This window comes from Protopterus annectens, chromosome 7.part0 (genome assembly GCF_019279795.1).
Source record: "Protopterus annectens isolate FY-2018-M chromosome 7.part0, PAN1.0, whole genome shotgun sequence".
Taxonomy (NCBI): Eukaryota; Metazoa; Chordata; order Ceratodontiformes; family Protopteridae; genus Protopterus; species Protopterus annectens.
The window spans coordinates 1140293442-1140317423 of record NC_056739.1 but is presented as its reverse complement, the minus strand read 5'-3'; the positions used below and the strand labels follow the sequence as shown (position 1 = coordinate 1140317423).

Sequence of the window (23982 nt, the reverse complement as noted above, 5' to 3'; positions counted from 1 at the left end):
TAAGTACAAGTTTGATCTGTGGATGGGAAACAGAATATTCAGCATAGCACTCCCCCCCTGTACTGCTGCTACTACTACTAATGGACAAAGACAGCTCCTACATGCTTTATCCCATCAAATTATCTATTGTATGATCCTAGTTATTCACATTAAAGGTAATGTATAATTATCAGCCATGGGATGGGTAAGGCCAGACTTTAACCAAGTAAGATAGGTTAATTCTAGCACGAAAAGGAAAATTGGCTAGCCTTAAAACTGCTTTCAAGGGAAGCTAGATAAGTACTTGTCTATGAACGTATAATTAGCTTTGTTAATAATAATGTATTTTTTGTTCCTTTTTAGTACTGTTGTATTATATAAAGCTTAAAAAAAATCACATCAGTACAGATGAAGCCTGGCTTGGTCCTGTGTTTTTTTCCTTGTTTATTTTTTATTGATTGTTTACCAAAGACATGTATTCATATCTGTTCATCCCCAAGCCTTTCTGCCTCCAAGAATCCCAAAACTGGTCCCTTAAGTGCCTGTTTGTACACCATATGTCACTGCTTGCTTCCATGTCAGTGTTCCCCAAAGGAGTCAACTTCTGCCAATGTAATTAACCATTCCTTGTTCCTAACAGGGTGCTGATTGAGTCCAGAGGGTCTGCAGGAACAGAGAGTCTACAAAACCACTGTGTAAAAGAGAGAACTTTTTTTAACTTAATATTGCATTTTACATGGTGGTGATGGTATGTACCTGCATCAGAGCTCTGAATGTGTAAGCTCTTAGATGCTGCCCCAGACTACACTGCAGTGTTAATTTACTGAATTCATTGATTTACTTAGAGAATCAGTGGGTCAACCTCTTGTCACAAGGTACTCTGGAGGAGTCTTCCTATCCAGAAGGTCAGCCGCTTGCCAAGAAAAAGGCCAAAAAACTCTGGTCTGATTTGGCTGCTCTTTTGCCTCCCCTGCACTTCTCTCTTTTTTGGTGAAAGCGCAGATCATTTTCCGGTTGTTGCTTCAGATTCGTCTGCCGCATCCCCATCGGATGCCTGCATGGATCCAACGTCTTGCACGTCCTTGAAGGCTTTACAAACATCTGTTCTGAATGTTGAGGGGGAACCTCAGCTGATTATACCTACGGGACCAAGGAAGAGGTTCCTACTACCTTGGCTGAATGTCGGCAAGGGTCCGAACCTCCTAGGGTTTTTCAGGCAGATGTCCCTCGTAAGAAAAAAAATAAATAAAAATTTCCCATGCTGTTAAAGATCCCCAATGTGAATGGCAGGATTTTATTTAGGGGTTGTTTAATACCCTAATGGCCTTAGTCACCTCAGGGGAGTCTGTGTCTGCCCTCCCTGGTCTCTAAGAGGCCTAGAGAGCAGGAAGTTCTCTGAGGTGGATATGGATTCTGGAGAAGAGTAGTTGGCATTTTCTTCTCCAATCCCTTTGCTTTTGGATTATGGGTCTGAAGAAGAGGATTCCATTAGTTCAAATCCTCCTTTAAGAGGAACTTTTTTTTTTTTTTTTTTTTTGCGACATTATTTCCTTCATGATGTAATTCTTGAAATGGGCCTATTCTTGGGTGTCTCATCTTCAAAAGAGGTATTATGAACTCCTCCAGATGGAGTCTCCCAAACCCTGTACTGTTTCTCCAGTCTTTGCTTCCTTTTTGGATACATTTTCAGTAGCCTTTGTTGTGTCTGATTTTCAGCCTATTGCTCCCAAGAAACCATTACAGGTTTTACAAAGTGCCTGATGATTGCACATTTTTGTACAAGTGTCCTGCTGATCCTTGTGTAGTGCCTGTATCTGACAAACCCTCTTTACCTTTGCCATCTACTAAACTACATCCTTCAGATAACAGTAGAGCAATGGACCAGCTAGGCAAAAAGGTCTATACCGCTAACAACCCTGGCTTTTAGGGCTATTAATTATCAGACTTGTATGACCATATATGTTTTAGCCATTCTTTCTCAGGCTTGCTAGGTGATTTCTGACTTTTATGATTCAGAAGGGAAGGCCTTGGCTCTTTCCTTAGTGGGTTCTTTTTCTCAAGTGGCTCCTCACTCTGTGTAGTTATGATGCAGCTAATACTCCTCCTAGGGCTGCTGCATTTGGTTCTGTTTTGAGGTGCTGCTCTTGGCTTTGTCTTCAACCTTTACCTGATGATTTTAAAGGTACATTTTTGGACACCCCCTCTTGATAAGAACATTTTTGGCTCTGCTGCTGCTGATCTCTCTAAATCCCTCTAGGATAAAGGCAAGGCCTGCAGAAATTGAAACATTTGTGTTTCTTCTTTTCCTAAAGGTCAGATAAGTTATCCGTCCAGATCTACCTTTGTTCATAGACAACTTCATCTTCCACCTGTGGGTAAAAAGTGTTTTAGGGCATGTACCCTCAACAAAGTCTACTCAGACTCCTACTTCTTAGAAGCCTTCTTTTCAAGGTAAATCAGGTTCTGTCTGACACATTGCTTCCCCTTTCCCAAGGCCTGGTTCCTTTATCATTTAGTCTTTCCCTTCCCCTTCCCAGTTACAGGCCACACAAGGCTCTTGGGATTTGTCTATTACCCACCAGGGAGATTTCATGGTGTGAAAATCCCTTCATCCTTTTCTGGTCATCCCTCACCCTCCTCAGGCACAACTTCCTTTCTTTCCAGAATTGATTTAGGCTCTTCTGGCTCAGAGCACCATTCAAGCTGTGCCTCCTCCATGGGAAGGAAAAGGTTTTTATTCCATGATGTTCCTGGTTCCCAAAAAGGAAGGCACCTGGAGACCCATTCTGAACTTTTCTCAGCTCAATACTTTTATAAAAGGTCCCTTCCTTTCAGATGTTGTCCCTTCAAGCCCCTGTTCCCTCCTCTTCTTCCCCTGGGTTTCCTGGTATCTCTAGACCACCGATGCCTTCCTACACACCTTTGAGTTTCTCTGTTTCTTCCTTGCATTTTCATTTCTCTGCTTTGCCCTTTGACCTGTCCACTAACCCAATGGTATTCACCAAATACCTCACTCCTTTCATTGCCTTCTACAGGATGAGAAGGGTCCAGATCTTTCCGCATCTGGGAGACCTCATTCAGACTTCATCCCCTGAGGTTCTGCTTCAGTATCTCCAGTGTACTATTTATCTGTTACAAAGGCTGGGGTTTACCATAAACTTTCAGAAATCAGTCCTGGTTCCTTCTCAAGTTCATGTTTTTCTCGGTTCCAAGATCCAGACCATTCCAGTGAAAGATCCCTGTCTCCAGTCAAGGCTCTCTGATCATTGTTTTTCAATCCCTTCTTCCTGTGGCTTCAGTCACAGCCAGTGATTTTTCTGGATTCTAGAATTCATGGCTTCCACTATTCCTAAACTGCCTCTAGCCAGGCTCCATATGAGAAGTGGTTCCACGAATCAGTGTAGCTTCAACAGTGTCATCTACTGGATTTCCTAGTTCCCTACCTTCCTTCCTTTCATGTCACAAACTCTAAATTCATTGAGAGAAAGCTGATAAATTCACTAAACAAGGGCTTTTTTCCCAACCTCCAGTCCCTTCTCTGGTACTCTTTTTGGATGCCTTGGACAAGGAGTGGGGAGCTTCCTTTGGTTCCGTCAAAGTCCAAGGTCTTTTCTAGCCTCTTCAGTAGAGGTCAGAGATCAGATCAACATCAAGGATATGAGAGCTCTCCTGTTGGATCTTCTAGCTTTTCGTTCCCGGGTCCCTCAGTTTTCACAGACAATACCACAGTGGTGTGGTATATTAGCAAGCAAGGGGGAGCAATATGTTGCTTTCTTTGCAGACTCGCTTTTCAAGTCTGTCATCTAGTTGTCCAGTGTCAAGTGTCTCTCCAGGCTGTCTTGCATTCCTTCTGAGCACATTATAGTGGTAGAGACTGAGCAGGTCTAGCACACAGGCTCACAAATGAATGCTTCACAGAGGTTTGTCACTGGACATTGTCCATCAGTGGGGTATTCCACAAGTAGATCTTTTTGCCTCCCCTGTGACTGGACCACTTCCTGTTTTCTGTTAGAGTCCCAGGCCCCCTGGCTTAGAAGGTGGATGCCCTATCTTTTCCTTGGAAGGGAATGTTTCTCTATGCCTTCCCCTGATTCTGAGGGTCCTGCGCAATATTAAGCAAGATTCCCACAAAATCTTTTTGGTGGCGTCCCTTTGGCTCATACTGCATTGGTTTCCTCTTCACTTAGGGGTATTCACCACACCGAGTGGAGCTTCACAAATGACAAGGGGTCTCTTATCTATTCTCACCTGTCCATACTGACACTGTGAGTGATATTTTTGATCCCTTTTAGGCACCTCTTTTCTGAGGGCGTGCTTAGGGTTCTGCAGGAGGCCAAGAAACCAGTGACCATGAAATCATTTGTCCAAGTGGAAAGATTTTCTGTCTGGTTCCTCTCTCTTAATCAGGATCCCTTTTCAGTGGGGGTTCCTTTGGTTTTGTCTTGTGTGAATTGCTCTATGTTGGGTTGGCGTATTCTTAGTTAAAGCTCATCTCTTAGCTATTTCTGTTTGCCTGCCTTTGATGCCTCCTCTGGCCTCTAGGTTTGAGGTCAAACAATTTCTTAAAGGTGGCCTTCATATCAGGCCTTCCAGGAAACCTAATCTGCCTTCCTGGAACCTTAATTTTGTTCTTGAAAAATTGACTTGGGCTCCTTTTGAGTCTGCAGCTTCAGCTTCTTTACATCGTACATGGAAGACGCTTCTTTTTGTCCCTTACTTCAGCTAAGAGTTTCTGAACTTCAGGCTGTCATGACTGTTCCTCCTTTCTTAGGTTTTCACAGGCACAGGCTTTCTTTTCATACTAGTCATTTTTATTCCCAAGGTGGTCAATGAGTTCTCTTAATTAGTCTATTAATTTATCCTCATTTTTCCTTCTCTGCAGTCTACTAGTGAGAAGTCCTTCACACCTTGGATTTGCATAGGCAGCTCAGATATTGTTTGGATAAGACTAAGGCCCTTTGCAAGTCTGAGCAAGTTTGTTTCCTTTTGTCCCACGTCTTTGGGATAGGCCGTTTCTAAACAAACCATTTCTTCCTGGATCTCTAAGGCCTTTCATTTATTTTTGTTACTGCTTTCATGGAAAATATCTTTCTGACTCTGTAAAGGCTCATTCTCATTCTTCCAGAACTGTTGCTTCCTCTGTAGCTTTTTACAATGGACTGGTCGCCATTTCCATCCTTGAGGTGGCTGCTTGGACTTCTGTCCATACCTTCATTAAACTTAAGTTGTATGCTGTCTCCAGAGCAAAGGCTGGCTTTGCTAGGGCTATGCAGGACAGCCCTGGCTTTGCCAGTGCTGTCCTGCATAGGTTTCTGGTGGGCACTTCTGTGCCTTCCTCGTACCAAGTTTCCTGTGGAGCTTTTGTATGCTGTGTTATGTAAAGAACATTTGCAACAGTGATATGGAAAGATAGTACAGCTATGTAAAATCTTACCATAACAGTAGTTGTTCTTCTACTTACTGTTGCAGTATTCACAGTTTCCCTCCTCCTCCTGCTCTGCCTTATTCTTTTTGCTTTCCTGGCCAGGGATTCTTTTCCTTTTCTCCTCCTGGTTGCACAACTTCCTCCTGGTCCCTGGGGACATTGTTACTCCTGAGACTTTTTGGTTCTGAGGTTAATTTGTTCATATGTCACATTTTATGCAGTATGCCTTCTGCGGTGAGCAGAAGTGAGAAGTATGACGTTTGTATTTTCCAGTAGGTATGGTATACTGGCCAGGCGTTGCGCTATCTTTGTTAGGGATCCCTTATGTAAAGAATACTGCAACAGTGAATTGAGGGACAACTACTGTTATGGTAAGATTTTACACAACTGTACTTCAGCTTTTTTTGAAATGGTACAAGAACAGTGTTTGCTACTGCTTGGTTTCTTCAGCAGTGTAACTTGTATAGAGATGCTGGTTTGCTGACCTCTAGAAAACTTATTTATTTGCTATTTAATTTTTGTGAATGGAAATAAGTACACATAATGACTTCATATTTCTGTTCCCCCTTCATTATCACAGATCTTGAAATTAATTTTGTTAGGTGATCAACTTTGGCAATTAAATATTCTTATCCTAGCTCATTATGAGATTACAGGCAACACCGCAGTGATGTGGCACTTAACCTAACTGAGGCACACAGTGTCTTTCACTTTGTGCAGGGTGCTAATCTTCCAAGCATCTTGCATTTCGTCTGAGCAATATGCAGTTGCAGACAAGCTGAGCAGGACTAGGCTCGACCCTCACTATTGGAAATTACACAAATGTCTTCCTGTGATTTGTCCAGTTTTGGGGTGCACCTCAAGTAGATCTGTTTACCTCCTTTTTAAAACAGATACCTTACCAGATTCTGTTCTAGGACCCCTTACAGGTAGACAGAGGATGCACACATTTCCACAGTTTACACTGATGCACAAGGGCATTCTCAAGATTCAGAGGGAGTTTTCAAAAATCTTTGTTTTAACTCCTACTAGGCACAGGCACCAGTTTCTCCCTTATGGAATTTGCTAGGGGCGATAGCTGCAGTCTTCCTCACAGATTGGATCTGCTCACATAAGACTGCAGTGTTTGATATACCTCAGTCTCAAACTATTATAACTGACTGACTTTCTTGATGATTCAGTTATGATACCCTTTAACAACAACTTCCATGAGGGCATGTAGCAGGTAAAAGGAGTCAAGAAAACCTGCTACTAGGAAATCATGTATCGACATATGGAAAATAGTTTGTAGTCTGTGCTTAAGCAGTAAGTAGGGCAGAAGTAAGAGTTATGTACCATTGTTTTTTAAATACTTGTGAAAGTTACTACGCTCTAGCCAATCTTACTCCTCAATCGATGTTCATCTTGTGGCCATTTCAGCATGTCTGCCCATGAATCCACTCCATCTTTGTTTCTCATTAAACAATCCTTGAAAGGGATTTTATATGCGAGGCCACCTAGAAAAGAGGTGGATTCTTCTTGGGATCTTCTTTATGCTAGAAGAATTATGTCTCCATGGGAACTCACTCGTGGCAGATTTATGGTTCATTACTTGGAAAATTCTTATTGCTCTGACATCTGCAAGATAAGCATCTGAGTTGCAAGCTCTCGTGGTGGGTGAACGCTATCTGGCTTTCGATAGAGATAGTCACATTACATACCTAATGTATATCCAAAGTTCTTTCTTTCATTGTTTACTTTGAATCAAGCCATTGATCTCTCAGTGTTCTATCCAGACCTTTAGAACCTGGGAGAAAGGATTCTATGTATTCTGGAAGTGCATAAGCAGTTCTGGCACTATGTTGATTAGGTCTAAGTCCTTGAAAAAAAAAATAGGTCAGCTGTTTATTTTTATGGCGGGATAGAAAGTTCAGCCTGTGTCAAAACAAAGTATTTCAGGATGGGTTTTCTCCAGCTATTGCTTTTTGTTACTCCAATCATAGCATGTCTATTCCAAGTAGTTTCAAGGCTCATTGTACTAGAGCCTTGGCTTCTGCAATAGCATACTGGAAAGTGATGGACTCTAGAAGCATTCTAAAGATGGCAACATGGTCCTCTACAAATTATTGCGAAATGAATTTCTTTTCCAGGTTCAAGACTGACTGTGCTAGAACCACTCTCCAGGGGGTTTTTGGGTCCTTATCCTCCCTTATCTTCCCAGGTTAGATAGGTTTTGGTAATTAACCTCTGCAGTCAAAAGACTACTGCAGCAAAGAGAATGTGAATGTAGTACTTTTGAGTAAATTACACTTATGATAACTGTAGGAGTCTTGAGTTCCTCACTACTGCAGTAAGCCTCATCCACCCTCCATCCCCCTACTTCTGTATGTAGTTAGTTGGAATACAAAGTTTTTGGTTACTGTTTATATCTGTGAGTGTGGGATGATTATGCGGTTTCTGTTATGGTCAAAGTACTGAAGTCTTCTACATTCTGGCTACTGATTTCCCTCCAAGGGGCTAGCCAGTCAGCAGAGTGTAAGTGTGAGAGAAAGCCAGGGCTGTGTGAAGCTGGGAGGTTGTATCTTTGGCACGATACAGCCCATATAGCCAAAAGGCTGCTGTAGCAGTGATTTTGTGCATCTGCTGTTATGGTAAGTGCAACCTGAACAAATACACTCTGATGTTTTGAAACCAGTATAATTCTGTTTTTGGAAAAGCTGCACTTATAAGGTGCCCATATTCTAACTGCGGATGGAACATACGTTTACTTGTTGCTGTTCTTCCTGCTGGGGAGAGGGTTGAGATTTGTTTGGCCCAGAAAAATTGATTTGTATTAGGTTTAATAAGATGGATATGATACTGAAAGGACAATAGACATTGATGGTATGCTGAACATGTAACTGTATTTGCTGTTTCTGTTGTCATTTTTTGCTGTTATATGGCCCAATTAAGTGTCAGTTTAGCTAGTTTTTGGCTGGTTCCAAGGAGTACGACCTTTTTTGTGGTAAGTATGAAGCTGTGGCCAGCTAACCAATTTGAAAGGAGAACTAGGTCTTCCTGTGAATGACCTTTTTGTTTTTGGAGTAGAGGAGCCAACTCTGTAAATTACCACATTGTCAGCATAAAGAATTATGGGAAGTTGGGGAAGATCAGTAGGCACTGTAATGAATTAAGAGCATAGTATGAGGTACACCTTTGTGTAAGGGAGTTAAAGGAGAGGAAGTAGAACTTAACTGCACATTGCAGTGCCTGATGTTTTGGAAGGACATGAACAGCTTAAGGACTGACACTAGTTTTAAGGAGGACAATAGGGTAGTTTTATCACCTAAAATTGAATGTTATAAGCTCAGTGCAGAGGTGGTCTGTGAACATGGCTGTCTTCATACTGTGTAATACATAGAGTACATATAGTGAAGCCATTTTATTCTTGCTTGACCAGAAACCATGCTGATGGCATGATGATAATCTTAGTTATGTTTGAATATATTAAAAGATGGTTTTATACTAGTTTTGTATGCGTTTTGTCAGGAGTGGGTAGTTTTGAAGTTGACCAGACATTAGCTGAGGTGACTTTGAGGTTTTTTGTCAAGGGCTTCCACCGTATCGGTTTTCCATTTGTTTAGTAGAACTCTGTAGTGAGGCAAACATTATATAGGAATTTGAGGGATTATAGGCTAGATTCTTAACAGAGCAATAAATAGTGATAGTCATCTTCTCTGATTGAAGTATCATTACTAACTTTAAGAATATTAAATTGTCTTTGATTTTATGGCATTAGAAGAGGGTAAATTGGAGTTTATTTAGTGATGTTAGAGGTGTCCAAGCTATGAAGGTGGTTAGAAGAAATGAGAATTCATCTAGAAAATGTAATAGTTAGATGTCCTGGGAAGTTGGGGAATGCAGTGTTTTTTTGATGGGGAATGCCTTATTTTATTCCGGTTTTAAAATGAGTTTTGCAAGGCTTTGAGGAAAATGGTCTTGCCTTCTCTTAGTTATTTTTGATAGCTTTCTTAGATGTTAAATAAGGAATGGAAACTTACCATCGACTCCTGGCTTCATCTTGTAGATTGTAGAGAGCTCCAAGTCATTAGGGGCCCACAGTTTATTGAGGTGACGGAAGTCTTGAGTTGTAAGTAAGATTTGAATTGCAATTCAAGTAAAATTATTGGTAAAAGTGATAGCCTTAGCTGAATTGTTCTTGTCTGGCTGGGGGGGGGGGGGGGCACAACTTGTTTTGAGACTGTTCATTCTGAATGGGCTTTGTTTGTTTGTTTATTTTTATCTTGGTCCAAAGTTAAAGTGTTTAGTGTTTGGATATGCTAGGAAGAATTTAATTTGGACCCTGATCATTAATGGATGGTGGAAGAATGGAGAGGAGGTTGCTCTTCTTTGGAATGTTGTTAGAAGATCCGTCAGTTAATAATTGCTTGTGTTTAATTGGCCTTTTATTTTCTGTAACAACTTGTGTGAAGCCCTGTGAAATACGTAATGCCAAAACTTCCATGTTGGGTGGTTTGAGAATGGTTGTATTAAAATCACCAGGATGTTCATCGTGCATACAGCTGCAGTCATAACTGATGGGTTATCCTGCCGTCAGGCGGGTCCTCGGTCGGCCGAATTCCAAAGTCTAGGTCCGGCGTCGGTTGTCGTCACTTCTTCCCTGACGTCAGTGTGGCAGGGGTATAAAAGAGGCAGCCGACGCCATTTTCTCCAGTCTTTCTTGCCGCGCGGTGCCCGAAGCAGAAACAGTTCGCAAGTGCCGGTCGGCCAGCTCTTGAGATTTACGAAAGTATTTCAGCCGAAGTCTTCTTGAAAGCTAAGTACCCCGTTGGGGAAACTTTTTTTGCCTCAGACCGATGTCAGACAGTTAATAATTGCATTTCATGTGGGAAGCAAATACCGCATAAGGATTTACACTCTTTCTGTATACCTTGCTTAGGCCCAGACCACGACGTCTCGGCCTGCCGTTTTTGTGCTAGATTCAACAAGCGCACTATTAAGCGTCAGGCGGAGTTCGCCCTTCACTTTTTTGGCAAAAAATTCAATTATAATATGTCGTTGGATACTCAGACTCCAGTTTTGAGCAAAAACCGCAAAGATAAGGACCGACATACGAGGTCCGCACCTCCTACTGAAACCACGCCAAGGCTGACTACCGGTTCTCCGGTACTCAGCGAGGCGCCTACGCAGCCCCTGAGTACCGATGACAATGCATTACCGGTGTCTTCAGTACCTGAGGTCGCAGGCTCCTCTGCCCCCTCTGCCCCCATTCCTACTACAGATACTGACGCCACTCCTGGCGGGGAAACGCAGAATTTAGACAGGCCTGCCATTTCTCAAGGGGTCTTCAGGCCTTCCTCCTTCTCTGTTAAAGCCTTCACTAAATCTAAAGCAGCCATGAAAACCAAAAAACAGGTTCCTCAGACCCCCTCTCAAGGCACCATGCCTAAAAAACACACATGCTTAAAATGGCTGAGGATTTGATTACTCTTATCAGGGGTTCTCAACCCCCCTCTGACAAAAGACCCAGATTAGAGGAAGACTACCCTTCCTCACATCAAGCTTCTATTACCTCAGAACTATCGGAGGACCAGGGTTATGCCTATTCTCCATTTGAAGACTCTGATGCAGAGGAGTCTATTCCCTCTGTCTCCCCCCCTGAGGACTTCTCTTTTGGGGAAACCGTGCATACATTGAGGGAGCACTTTCACTGGGAAGGCCAATGTTACTCAGATTCCAAGAAAAGGCTCAGGGAATTTCTTCTGCACTCCCAGCATATAGGCCTCTGGCTATTCCTCCTGTTTTAGATATATTGGATGATGTGTACACAGAAGCCGGCCTTAATCCAGATTCTTTGCCCCCAGCTCCTGTTAAACCAGACCGGTATTACCGGGTTCCTGATTTTCACCAGTTCCTATATAAAAGCCATACTGCTGACCCAGAAACAATTTCACAGGGTCCCAAGGGAATTAAGGCCTCTACTGCTAAACACCCATTACCTTCAGAGAGAGATTCCAGAGCTTTAGAAAGGTGGGGGAAAAAGGTGTACGCCTCTGCCACTTTAACCATGAGGGCAGTAAACTGTCAGTTCCATATGTTAAAGTATCAACAGTTTTTGATATCTCAGCTGAAAAGCAAGATGACACAACCAGATCAACCAGATTTAAAAGAGTTGCAGGATTTGTTGCATGGTGCAGAGCAAGTGGGTAAACATACCTTGCAGTGTGGTTTTGATGCTTTAGAGGCCTCATGTAGAGCTGCTGTTACGGGGTCTGTTATACGTAGGCATGCTTGGCTCAAAGAGCAAACCTTACCAGATAATGTCAAAGCTAAATTATTAGATGCACCTCTTCAAAAAGATGTATTGTTTGGTGTTAAAGCTGAGGAGGTGCTAAAGAAAATGGAGGAAAAAGCGAAATCAATGCAAACAGTGAAAGATTTCCTGCAGGTACAGCCTCCACGTTTCAGCAGAAACTGGCCTTCAAAAAATTGGTCCTTAGCCACGGACAGACATCAAAGGGGCAGATACAGGCGTCCAAGGGGTAGAGGGCAACCTCAAGGATCTTTCAGAGCCAGACAGTGGCAAGCACAACCCCAAGAGGTGGAGAAGATAGATCACAGTCTTTTAGAAAACAGACACAATGACTTCCCCCTACACCTGCCAAGCAAAGCTTTAATGGCAGCACCTTTGGGCGGATAACTGACATTATTCTCAAAAAATTGGCATATTGTTACAAAAGACAAATGGATTCTGGACATTATAGACAGAGGCTACAGGTTCCACTTTCACACCCTTGTAAAAATGAGAGGCATGCCAAACCTGCCACAAAATCAAAGGGCAGAGGCACAAAAACAAATTTCAGCTCTCATGGACATGAAAGCAATTCAAGAGGTACCTGCAAAGGAACAAGGCCAAGGGTTTTATTCCAGACTATTCCTGGTACCAAGGAAAGACGAAGATTGGAGACCTATCTTAGATCTATCCAACCTAAACACATATCTACAGGTGCCAAAATTCAGGATGCTCACATTACAGCAGCTTCTTCCCATGCTGGGCAAGGAGTCTTGGCTGGTAACGTTGGACCTCAAGGAGGCATACCTGCATGTCCCTATCAGACAAGATTGCAGAAGATACCTCAGATTTCTTGCATGTTCAACCCATTGCCAATTCACTGCATTGCCCTTTAGCTTATCTACTGCGCCCAGAGTGTTTACGAAATGCCTGGCATCAGTAATCGCCTTCTGCAGATTACAAGGGATACAAATCTACCTGTATCTGGACAACTGCCTGATCCAAGCGGACAGCAAGGACATACTACTGCAGCACCTGGTGTTTGTAATAAAACTGTTGAACTTCCTGGGATACACAGTCAACAAAAAGAAATCAAAACTAATACCCTCTCAACAAATAATTTTCCTGGGTGCCAGCTTGGATAAAACCACCCAGATGGCCTACCTCACGCCAGACAAGCAAGGGCAACTGTCTCAATACTTCAGAAAAATGGCAACTTACACCAGGCTAACTGCAAGGAAAGTCCTGCAGGCTCTGGGATTCATGGCATCTTGCATCCTACTAATCCCATGTGCAAAGCTGCATATGAGGAAACTTCAATGGTACCTAAAAAGGGATACAAATCTACCTGTATCTGGACAACTTCGTTACTATTTGGACAGGACAAAGCCATTCAGGAAATCTGAGCAACTCTGTGTCCTATGCTGCAGGTGCTCAAGGAAAGGCTATTTCCAAACCGACAGTTTCAAAATGGATAGCCCACTGCATATGCTTTTGTTACTCATTTCATGGAAAAACTGTGCCTGCATGCACCAGATCCCAGTCCACCAGAGCCACAGCTACCTCTGCAGCCTTCCTCAGGGGGGTCCCTACCAAGGACATTTTGGAAGCAGCCACCTGGAGTTCAGTGCACACTTTCTCCAAGCACTGTCACCTCCCACTATACTCAGTCTAGAGCGGGCTTTGCCACAGCAGTCCTGCAGGGCATCCTTGCCCCTCCTAGTACCACTTAGTGCCTACCACCCTTACTTAGCTTTGGGATTCTACCCATCTGTTATGACTGCAGCTGTATGCACGATGAGCATAGTACAGTTTTGTACCTACCATAAATGTAGATGTTTGAGTGCTCATACAGCTGCAGTCCAGGTTTCCCTCCCTCCATCCCCTCTTAGGACAGGCCTTATGACAAACACTTTTCATATAACCTTTTTGGGGTATTCTTTTATGGTGTATTTGCTTGCAACTACTGTTTTTGATTTATCAACATTGCATCTTTGCATAACATTATGTTTGCCTTCCTTCTGGGGGCACCTGACATCTGGGGCAAGAAAAAGTGAAGAAAATGGTGTCGGCTGCCTCTTTTATACCCCTGCCGCACTGACGTCGGGGAAGAAGCAACGACAACCAACGCCAGACCTAGACTTTGGAATTCGGCCGACGGAGGACCCGCCTGACGGCAGGATAACCCATCTGTTATGACTGCAGCTGTATGAGCACTCTAACATCTACATTTATGGTAGGTACAAAACTGTACTTTTTATAGAGTCATTGTTGGGTTTTGCTGCTTTTAAAATGCTGTTTGAGAGCAGTAAACTTGATAGCCTAAACTACATCCCCAACAAATTCTGTCATAAAGTTGAGGTTTTCCAGTGTCTGTCTTGGAGAAAGAAGGCTGGATATGTTAATTTAAGGATAAGCTTTGTGACTTGATTATGTCCCTCACTCTGTTACTTGGTCTTGCTTTGGAAAAATTTGTCCTTGATGTATTAGGTGTACCTTTTTTTTACCCAGGGTTCAGTCACTGCAAATATGTCAGGTTTGTGAGTGTTAAGGAAGGAATGGATATGCTGTAACATGCTGTCGCGTTAGTTAAACCATTTTTGAAGTGGAAGTTGTGGAGATATGAACACAATGTTTTGGGGGCTTGAATTTGATCTTTGGTAGCTACACAGGAGATGAATGTGGATTAGTAGGTTTATAGGTGTGTACTAGGCTAATAACCCTGGAGCCTTTACAAGCTTAGCCTATAGAAGTGCCCTAGCATAGTGCTTCCCGACATTAGTTCCCAGTACCTCTATCAAACAGAGCCACTGGAGTGATCCCCGGGGTGAACTTTCTATTACCCATCCACTCATCAAGATTTCTCTTTGAGGGACAGCGAGGTGCTCTGCTTGTTCCCCGTGTATGGGAAGTCTATTCCAGAGCATGGGTTGTCTCTGGGTGAGGAACCTGTCCCTCCAGCATATTCTGTTGATTGTGGTAATTAAGTTGAGGTCTCTGGAGCATGTGGTGTGAAGGGATTGGGATTTCTTTAGATGTAGCATTTTCCCACAGAGCTGGGTCAGACATGGCTTTATAAGTCAAGCAGAGATTGCCTCTAAGTAGGCGATATGAGACAGAGAGTAGCTTGGAGTCTTTTGAATCTGTCCGTGTAAGGCATGTGTTTAATGCCTAGGATCTTCTTTGTGAGGTACTTCTGTGGCCTCTCCAGCTGCTGTTGCAGGTGTCTAGTAGGGTCAGATGAGTAGTAAACACAAGGAATTTATTGAGGGGGTAAAGGTTTAGTGTGTTTTTTGGTATATTGTTTTTGGAAATTGGCGCAAAAACACGAGGAGATTGCATTGGGTTAGGGACGGGGTATTGTCTAGGTTTTGAGTGGGGTTTGGAGTGGAGCAATGTAGGTGGCTGTAATAGAATGTGGTTCTGTTGTGTCTGTGTTCAGATGTAGGTAAACTTGGAGAACTGTAGTATTTAGTTAGACAGCAGTAGGGCACCAAATATGAGATGTGGCATAATTTCAGAAATGCTTGGATTAGTTTGGGATGTTAAATTGGTGGCATTTATGTTAATGTTAAGTTTGTTGGAGTGTTAGTGGAATAAAGAGGAAGATTCTTTGACTGAGATGGGGAATGTTGAACTGGGGATTAAATGATGATCAGAGAATTGAACTGAGCTTGGAGTTTGTGGGGGTGTAAGTAGGTGTTGAAGGGGAGAAAAATTATCTAGCTTGAGGTATGATTGCTAATTCGGAATGGGTAAATTAGTGTTGTACTACATTATGGTTTGATTGTGGGAGTAGAAAGGGGTACTAATTCTCATCCTACAAAGGAGATAAGGGATTGACAGACTGGGGCAAGAGGGAGTGAAGTGGACCATGTCACTTTTGATGGCAAGATAGTTGGCACATTTGTTGAAGGCAATAAATAAAATGTAAAATATTGTGTCAGTCACAGAAGTTAGTTCTTTCTCTCTCTCTTTTTCCATTTCCTAAAAAAAAAAGAAACCTCTGTCTAAAAACTTTCTATAGCTTTTCCTTTAGTGGTTAGCTATATTTAAAGCCCTTTCTGTATTTAAACATTTTCCGTGATTGGCCTTTACCATGTCTTGACAAGTCAGTGGGGTTTAAAAAATGCACTGTGTGTGGGCATAAAATTCCTGTATCCGATGCCCACATGGAATGCGTTGTTTACTTGGGGGCCTCACACCTGGACTTCATCTTGTTCTATTAACACTGGAATCGGTCAGTGCGCTCTCATTGACAGGAGAAAGAGCCTGAGGGGTCTTCTGCCGTCTTCCTCCTCTTCTGGTTCTCCATCCACTTCAAGGGCTCAAACTGCCAGCAAGAGACACAAGGAGAAGAAAAGATCCCCAGACAGCAGTTCTTCCTTGCCCAGGGAACCCTTTTGGAAATCTGCCAAAACTTTGGATCCTAAGACATCGGATTTGAACGAGGTGAGGACACGGTCCAGATGTGGTTGCCCAGGTTTTCTTCAGAGCCGATTGCTTCCAGGCCCAAGACACCACTACATTCATTTTCCTAGACCAACCTCCAAGACTCTGTCAGTTGCTTCGTCTGCCAGGTCCTTCTGGAGCCTTTCTGAAGCTGAGATCAGCAGAAAGCTGATTGAAGTACCTCAAGACACAGATTCAGCTGGGGGTTTTGCCTGCTTCGTTCCCTGTTGGATCCGGTAGCCTTCAGCCTGCTTTTGTCCCAGTCTCTCTCCTCCTCTGATCGGACCCCTGGCTTCAGAGTTATCGGATCTGAGGATTCTGAGAGCTGACACATGAGAGCCAACAGGTATGGTTACCTTGACTCAGACAGTTGTCCTGAATAGCTTGACCCAAACAGTTTTGGATCTGGCCGACTCTTGGAGTCATAGCGCTGATGTCGGATCCAAGGGTTTGGTGTCAGCTGCAAAGTTTTTGGAGCTGTCTCTTCCCCTTGGACCCTCTGCGCTTGACATGTTAGGCTCTGACTCCCCCCTTGGATCTGGGAGTGGTGGGAACTCATAAGGGTCTTCCTCTGACAACTTTGGGGGTTCCCTCGGATTTCCGTTTGGCCTCTGCATTTGAGGTGATGGAGAGGGTTCTCTCCACAACTAGGAGAGACTCCGCCCCCCCCCCCCCCCCCACGAGATCCTGGTCCCTCCTGAGTAGAATTTATGCAAGAGGCATTCCTTCTTTCTTCTCCCAGACAGCCTGTCCAAAAGAGCTTCCAGACGTTTCTGAGTTGGAACACCTCGAGTCTTCCGATGTCTCCCAGGAACATCCCACCGAGGAGGTCCCTCATAAGTGTACATACAAAAGGATGCACATGGATTTCTTTCCAGAATCCCTCACTAAGGACACTGATTTTGGAGTAAGGGGAAGGGTCCCCAAGATCCCCACCTGAGGATGTCTGTCTCTTGAAGACATCATGGAAATACTTTCCCAGAATGGTGGGTGGTCTGTCCAAATTCTTAACCCAGATGAAGCGATGTTCCTGAAAGACTTTGGGTCAGGCTCATCTACATCTTGGTGTTTGCCAGTGTGGACCCTCTGATCTCATCTCCCGCAAGGCGTGGAAAGAGCCAGACACAGTGGAACCCATCCCCAAACACCCAGACAAGATCCTTGGCACACCTTTGGATAGACCTCATTGGACCAAGGGCGTCTGTCGATGCCATAGTGGTTGTAGCAGCCACCAAAAAGGAGATGGCTCAGGAAAGCTCCTTTGTTCATCCCCCAAATAGGTAGTCTTGGGCATTGGATAGATTTGGGAAGTGGGTTTATGCTTCATTTGCCTTTGTTTTGTAGGAGCTGTATTATTTTGGCACATGTGACCAGACTTCAAGGAGACCTGGTTACGGAGCTCTCTAGTTCTGCCCTATGGTCCATGTCTGTAGAGGAACAGAAAACCTTTTTCCTCTGGAATGACCCCCCTTCTTTCTATAGCGAATACGTCTGAGATTGATCTCTCATGCAGCAGATGGTACCTCACTGGTGGCTGGTTCAAGCATTGCCTTAAGGCGCCAAGCCTGGATGCAATTCTGTGATTTCATGGAACCATTTAAGGCGTCTTTTACTAATGCTGCTTTCTGATCATATTTATTTGGTCCTACTGTTAAGGACATGCTCTCCCAGAGTGAGAAGGATGGGAAGACCTTGTTTGCCATTAGAATCTGTTTTGCCACCCCTCAACGTTCCTTTTCCAGGACCAACATGGTGGCAAGACGTTGTGGTTTCGAAGATCTCACGATCCTTTCCTGGAATCATTTGGGAGAATTTCCCTCTAGAGATGGAGGTGGAAACGGTGCTAACAGCAGACGCCACCCTTGTGGCAGAGGGGGGTCCCATGAACCAGGGGTCTCTAGATACCTTCTCGGGCAGGCCCAATCAGCGATCCTGAAGGATTGCCTGACTGCTCTACTCAGGAGGCAGTTGGGGGAAGTGTCTACACCAAACAGCCTGGGAAGCCATCGAGAACGACCATTGGGTGTAGAACATAATATCCGGAGGCTTCATTGCCTTTTTCCAAAAATCCCTTCCAGATGTTCCACCCCATCAGAGGGAGGCTGTGACATTAGAAATTTCAAAGTTGCTTACAAAAAGAGTCATCCAGACCATACCCAAAGACCAGTTCAGATCAGGCATCTATTCCATAATTTTTTCAGTGCCAAAAAAAAAAACCGGGAGATGAGGGACCTCAGACCTCTTTTGGATCTGACAAACCTAAACAAGTCCATTGCCAATTCAAAGTTCAGAATGTTCACAATTCAGTCCATTCTGCTCTTCTTTCAGAAGGATGAATGGATGTGCTCAGTGGATTTTTAGGACTCGTACTATCACATCAAAATGAACAGGCACTCCAGAAAGTTTCTCTGCATCTGGCTGGGAGCCAGTCATTACCAGTTCAAAGTACTTTCCTATGGTCTCACCACAGTCCCCCCCTGGTTTTCACCAAATGTATGACAGTAGTGTCAGCTCACCTGAGACTAAAAGGATTCCGTTTATTTCCCTATCTGGGCGATTAGCTCTTCTGTGCCACCAGGCATAGACTCCTCTAAGCCAGGCATTACCTACTTCAGCTAGCCTCAACCATGGGCATCTCCATCAGTCTGAAAAAAATCTCATCTACATCAGGTACAGGTGATGGGCTTCATCGGAGCCCATCTAGACATGACACATTGCTTAGCCCTTCTTCCTTCAGGCAGGATCTCAACCCTCAGACTCCATGTCAAACAGATTCTAGCCATTCCTAGGTCTCCAGTGTGTCTTGGTCTAAGAGGGTTGGGCTACATGGCTGCCACCATCGCTCTTGTTTCTATAACTCATCTCCACTTGAGTTCTTCAGTGGACTCTAGCAGTTTAGTGCTCCCTATTTTTCTATCCTCTAAGCCACCCAATCGGACTATCTCTAGTATGCAAGGAATCTCCTATGGTGACTTCAATCGCAGGTTCTAGAACAGGGTTGTCTCTCTCTCCTTCCACTCCCAAAGGCCACGGTAACCACGGACGCCTCCCAGCTTGGGGGTGGGGGGTGCATTTTCTGGGTCAGACCGTCCAAGGCACCTTGGTCTCCTTTAGAGACTAGTTTGCACATAAACATCCTGGGGATGAGAGCAGTGCTCCTAGGTTTGCAAGCCCTTCATACCTCTCTTCCTTCAGAGATCATTGCAGTTTAGACAGACATGTCACTTGTTTGGTACATCAAGAAACAGGGTGGAACCAAGTCTTATCCCTTGTGTCAAGAGGCTATGAGGTTGTGGCAGTCGATGATCTCCTCCATCTGCTTTTAAGTTGCAACACACAATCTGGGAAAGTCTAACATTCTTGCGGGCAGGCTCAGGAGGACCATTCTGATGCCTCACGAGTGGTCTCTGAATTCTTCAGTGGCAGACATGATCTTCCAGAAATGGGGTCAGCCTTGCTGCAATCTCTGTCTCTCCTTCCAACACCAAATGCAGTGAGTTCTTTGCTCGGATCAGGGTCAGTCAACGAGAGATGCTGTAGTTCGTTTGACCCCCAGTCTGCTTTAGGCTTACCCCCCATTTCCATGCTTTTTCAGAAAGCTGAGAGATTGAACGACAAAGTTATCCTCATTGCTCCTTTTTGGCCTTGACAATTGTGGGTTCCCTTCCTCTGGTCTCATCTAATGTGTCCACCATGGACTCTGGATCCCACTATGGGCCTCCTCTCCCATCCCTCGGGACTTCCTCACCCAGATCTGCTCAACTTAAAGTTGACCGCTTGGTTGCTCCAATTCCACTGATGGCTAGAAATCTCGGGTTCTCTTCTCCAGTTAGATTTTTAGTAGAAGCACATAAATCTTCCACTAAGAAAATATAAAAACCGTAAGTGGAAGGGATTTTCTATTTGGGCCCACTTAAACCAACTGAATCCTTTTACAGCTCCCGTTTCTGCTGTGTTAGATTTTTTGATGTCCATTTTTCATAATGGAGCTAGCTTCTCCACTGTCAAGGTGCAACTGGCAGCTATCAGTAACTTCCATGTTACGGAAAATTCATCATCTTTGGCCTCCTCCAAGCTGTGCAAGATTTTGCTCAAAGGCACCTTTCTTCTTTGTCCTCCCATTAAGGATCCAACTCCTCCTTGGGACCTTACCATGGTTTTACAAGAATTGGTTGCACCTCCTTTCACACCAGTAGCAAAGGTTGATTTGAAGTTTTTGTCTTATAACACTGCTTTCTTAGTAGCTATCACTTCAGCTAGAAGTGTGTCTGAACTTCAAGCATTATCTATCAAACCACTCTATTTGGTCCTTCACAAAGACTGAGTTACCTTGCACACCAATCCTTCCTTCCCGCCCAAAGTTGCTTCTGAGGCTGAAATTAATCAGGTAGTAAATTTTCCAGTGTTCTTCCCTAATTTCCAAAATGGAGGGGAGTACAAACTCCATTTGCTGGATGTGCATAGACAAGTATGTTTTTATTTGGATATGTCTAAACACTTCATGGAGTCTGACCAGCTTTTTGTTTTATTCCAAGACTGAATTTAGGAAACCAATTTCCAAAGTTTCTCTGGTAAATGGGATTACAAGCTGTTTTCCTCTGGTGTACTCCAATAATGGGATTCCCTTACCACTACCCATCAAAGCTCATTTCATTAGGCCAGTATCCACATCCGCTGCCTTTTGGTCTAGAGTACCCTTTGATTATATTTGATCTGCAGCTACTTGGTCTAACTCCCATACCTTCATATCTCACTACAAATTGGACATTATTTCCAGGAACAGGGCCTCCTTTGGCTCTGCTGTGCTTCAGAACATCCTTCTGTAAGGGCCTCCCAAGATTTATGTAGCTGGGGACTTTGTCCCACAGGTTGAAGAACAAATGAAAACAAGAGTTTCAGATAAAGACGTTATGTACTTATAACATTCCATCAGAGTTGTCACTTTTTCATTTTGTCTTTAACCTTCCCTCCCCCAATCCCCTTCCCATTTATTTCTTCTGGAGACCTGGTGGATGTTGTTTTTGATCACTCCTGTGTCCTTGCTGAGCTCCTGAAGTCTCCTTGTTCTTTCCCTTCAGGGACATGTGCTTTCTTATTTCTGTCTACACACACACACACGTGTGTGTGTGTGTGTGTGTGTGTGTGTGTATATATATATATATCTCCATGTATTTGTATTGCGGGCAGCAAACTCAAGCTGAAGGATGAAGGGGGGGAACATGGCATTACGGGTAGGCGAGGAGCTCAGATTTTTCAGCTCCTAGAGCTGTAGTCTTCGGCCGAGTTGGATCTGAGATGAGAACCCACAGGGTGAAGACCAAATGAAAAAGCACCAACTCAGATATGGTAAGTACATAACTTCTTTCTCTTCAATATGTTTGCAAACTGTATTGTCTTCTGCTGTCGGGAAAAAAGGCAAATGTCTGCAGGAGCATATGAGTGCAGTCCTAGCAGATGTTCATCGTGCATACAGCTGCAGTAATCACAGATGGGTTTTCAGCCGTCAGGCGGTCCCTCGGTCGGCCGAATTCCAAAGTCTTGGTCCGGCGTCGGTTGTAGTCGCTTACTCTTCTGACGTCAGTAAGGCCAGAGTATATAAGACACAGCCGACGCCATGTTCTATAGTCTTTTTTGCCGCGCGGTGCCAGAAGCAGTTCGCAAGTGCCGGTCGGCCAGCTCCTGAATTACGAAAAAAAATTGGAACCGAAGTCTTCATTAAAGCTAAGTACCCTGTTGGGGAAACTTTTCTTGCCTCAGACCGATGTCAGAAAAAGTTAATAATTGTATTTCTTGTGGAGGGAACACTTCCATTGGGAAGGCCAAGACTTTTCAGATTCCAAGAAAAGACTTAGGGAATTTCTTTGGTTACCTCAGCACAGACCTCTGGCTATACCCCCTGTTTTGGATGTACTGGATGATGTCTATTCGGAGGCTTGCCTTAACCCTGATTCTCTGCCTCCTGCACCAGTAAAACCTGATAGGTATTACAGAGTACCCAGCTCTCACCAATTTCTCTACAAAGGCCATAATGCTGACCCTGAAACCATTTCACAAGGCCCTAAGGGATTAAAGGCCTCCACTGCCAAGAATCCACTTCCTGCAGAAAGGGAATCCAGATCTCTAGAAAGGTGGGGTAAAAAGGTATATACCTCTGCCACCCTAGCCATGAGGGCCTTAAACTGTCAGTTTCATATGATTAAATATCAGCAGTACCTGTTATCACAATTAAGGAACAAAATGTCTCATCCTGAACAACCAGATTTAAAAGAGTTACAGGATATGATGCATAGTGCGGAGCAAGTGGGTAAACGCACCTTACAATGTGGTTATGATGCCCTAGAGGCTTCCAGTAGAGCGGCTGCTACAGGATCAGTCATTCGCAGACATGCCTGGCTTAGGGAACAAAATTTGCCTGATCATGTGAAAGCTAAACTTCTTGATGCTCCTTTACAAAAGGATGTACTATTTGGTACTAATGCTGAGGAGATACTACGGAAAATGGAAGAAAAAGCCAAATCTATGCAAACTGTCAAAGCTTTCTTACAGGTCCAACCACCACGTTTTAGCAGAAAGTGGCCTTCAAAAAACTGGTCCTTTCCAGCCACTGACAAGCCCCCGACGCACAAGGGGCAGAGGGCAATCACAAGGATCTTATAGAGGCAGACAATGGCAATCTCCAGCACCAAGAGGTGGTGAAGACAGTGCACAACAATACAGGAAGCAAAACCAATGACTCCCTCATTTCCATGCCAAGCAAGTTTCAGCTGGCAGCACCTTTGGGAGGGAAACTAGCATTATTTGCAAGCAATTGGCATATTGTCACAACAGACAAATGGATACTGGACATTATAAACAGAGGCTACAAATTTCAATTTCACACTCTTCCAAAAATGAGAGGCATGCCAAACCTGCCACAAAATCAAAGGGCAGAGGCACAACTGCAAATTTCAAAGCTCCTAAACATGAGAGCTATACAAAAGGTACCTACGCACCAACAAGGTCAAGGTTTTTATTCAAGACTTTTTCTGGTACCAAGGAAAGGAACCAACTGGAGACCCATTCTGGACTTATCCATCCTAAACACATTTCTACTCGTACCAAAATTCAAGATGCTCCACATTACAGCAACTTCTTCCCATGCTGGGCAAGGAGTTTTGGCTGGTAACATTGGACCTCAAGGAGGCATACCTGCATGTCCCAATCAGACAAAGCTGCAGAAGATACCTCAGATTTCTTGCAGGTTCAATCCACTATCAATTCTCTGCATTGCCCTTTGGCTTATGTACTGCGCCCAGAGTATTCACAAAGTGCCTGGCATCAGTGATTGCATACTGCAGACTTCAAGGGATACAAATTTACCCTTATCTGGATGACTGCCTGATCCAAGCGGACAGCAAACACATACTACTGGAACATCTGGCATATGTGACACGGTTACTGCTTTCTCTGGGATATACCATCAACAAGGAGAAATAAAGGCTAACACCATCTCAGAAAATAACCTTCCTGGGTGCCAACTTGGACACAAACACCCAGATGGCATATCTTACGCCAGAAAAACAAGGGCAACTATCTCAGTACTTCAAAACACTAGCAAAACGTACCAGGCTTACTGCAAGGAAAATCCTGCAGGCTCTGGGATTCATGGCATCTTGCATTCTTCTAATCCCATGTGCAAAGCTGCATATGAGGAAACTTCAATGTTACCTAAAAAATCTATGGTCACAACACAGTCACAGTTTGGAAGCAATTATACCAATAATTCCATGTTTGCAAAAGGAATTTCTTTGGTGGGCCCAAGCATGTCAAGTAAACACAGGCCTTCCATTCTGCAAGCCTCAAGCAAAACAAGTCA

At 43.9% G+C, this 23982-nt stretch overlaps 1 protein-coding gene across 1 annotated transcript in view; it reads left to right on the top strand.

The window, feature by feature from the left end:
- Positions 1-23982, top strand: part of BLM (BLM RecQ like helicase) — a 1689823-nt gene that overhangs the window by 491072 nt on the left and 1174769 nt on the right. The window contains exons 9-10 of the mRNA XM_044077719.1: positions 11414-11446; positions 15872-15919. Coding sequence (XP_043933654.1) covers positions 11414-11446; positions 15872-15919 — 81 coding nt within the window. The remainder of the gene's footprint in view (positions 1-11413; positions 11447-15871; positions 15920-23982) is intronic.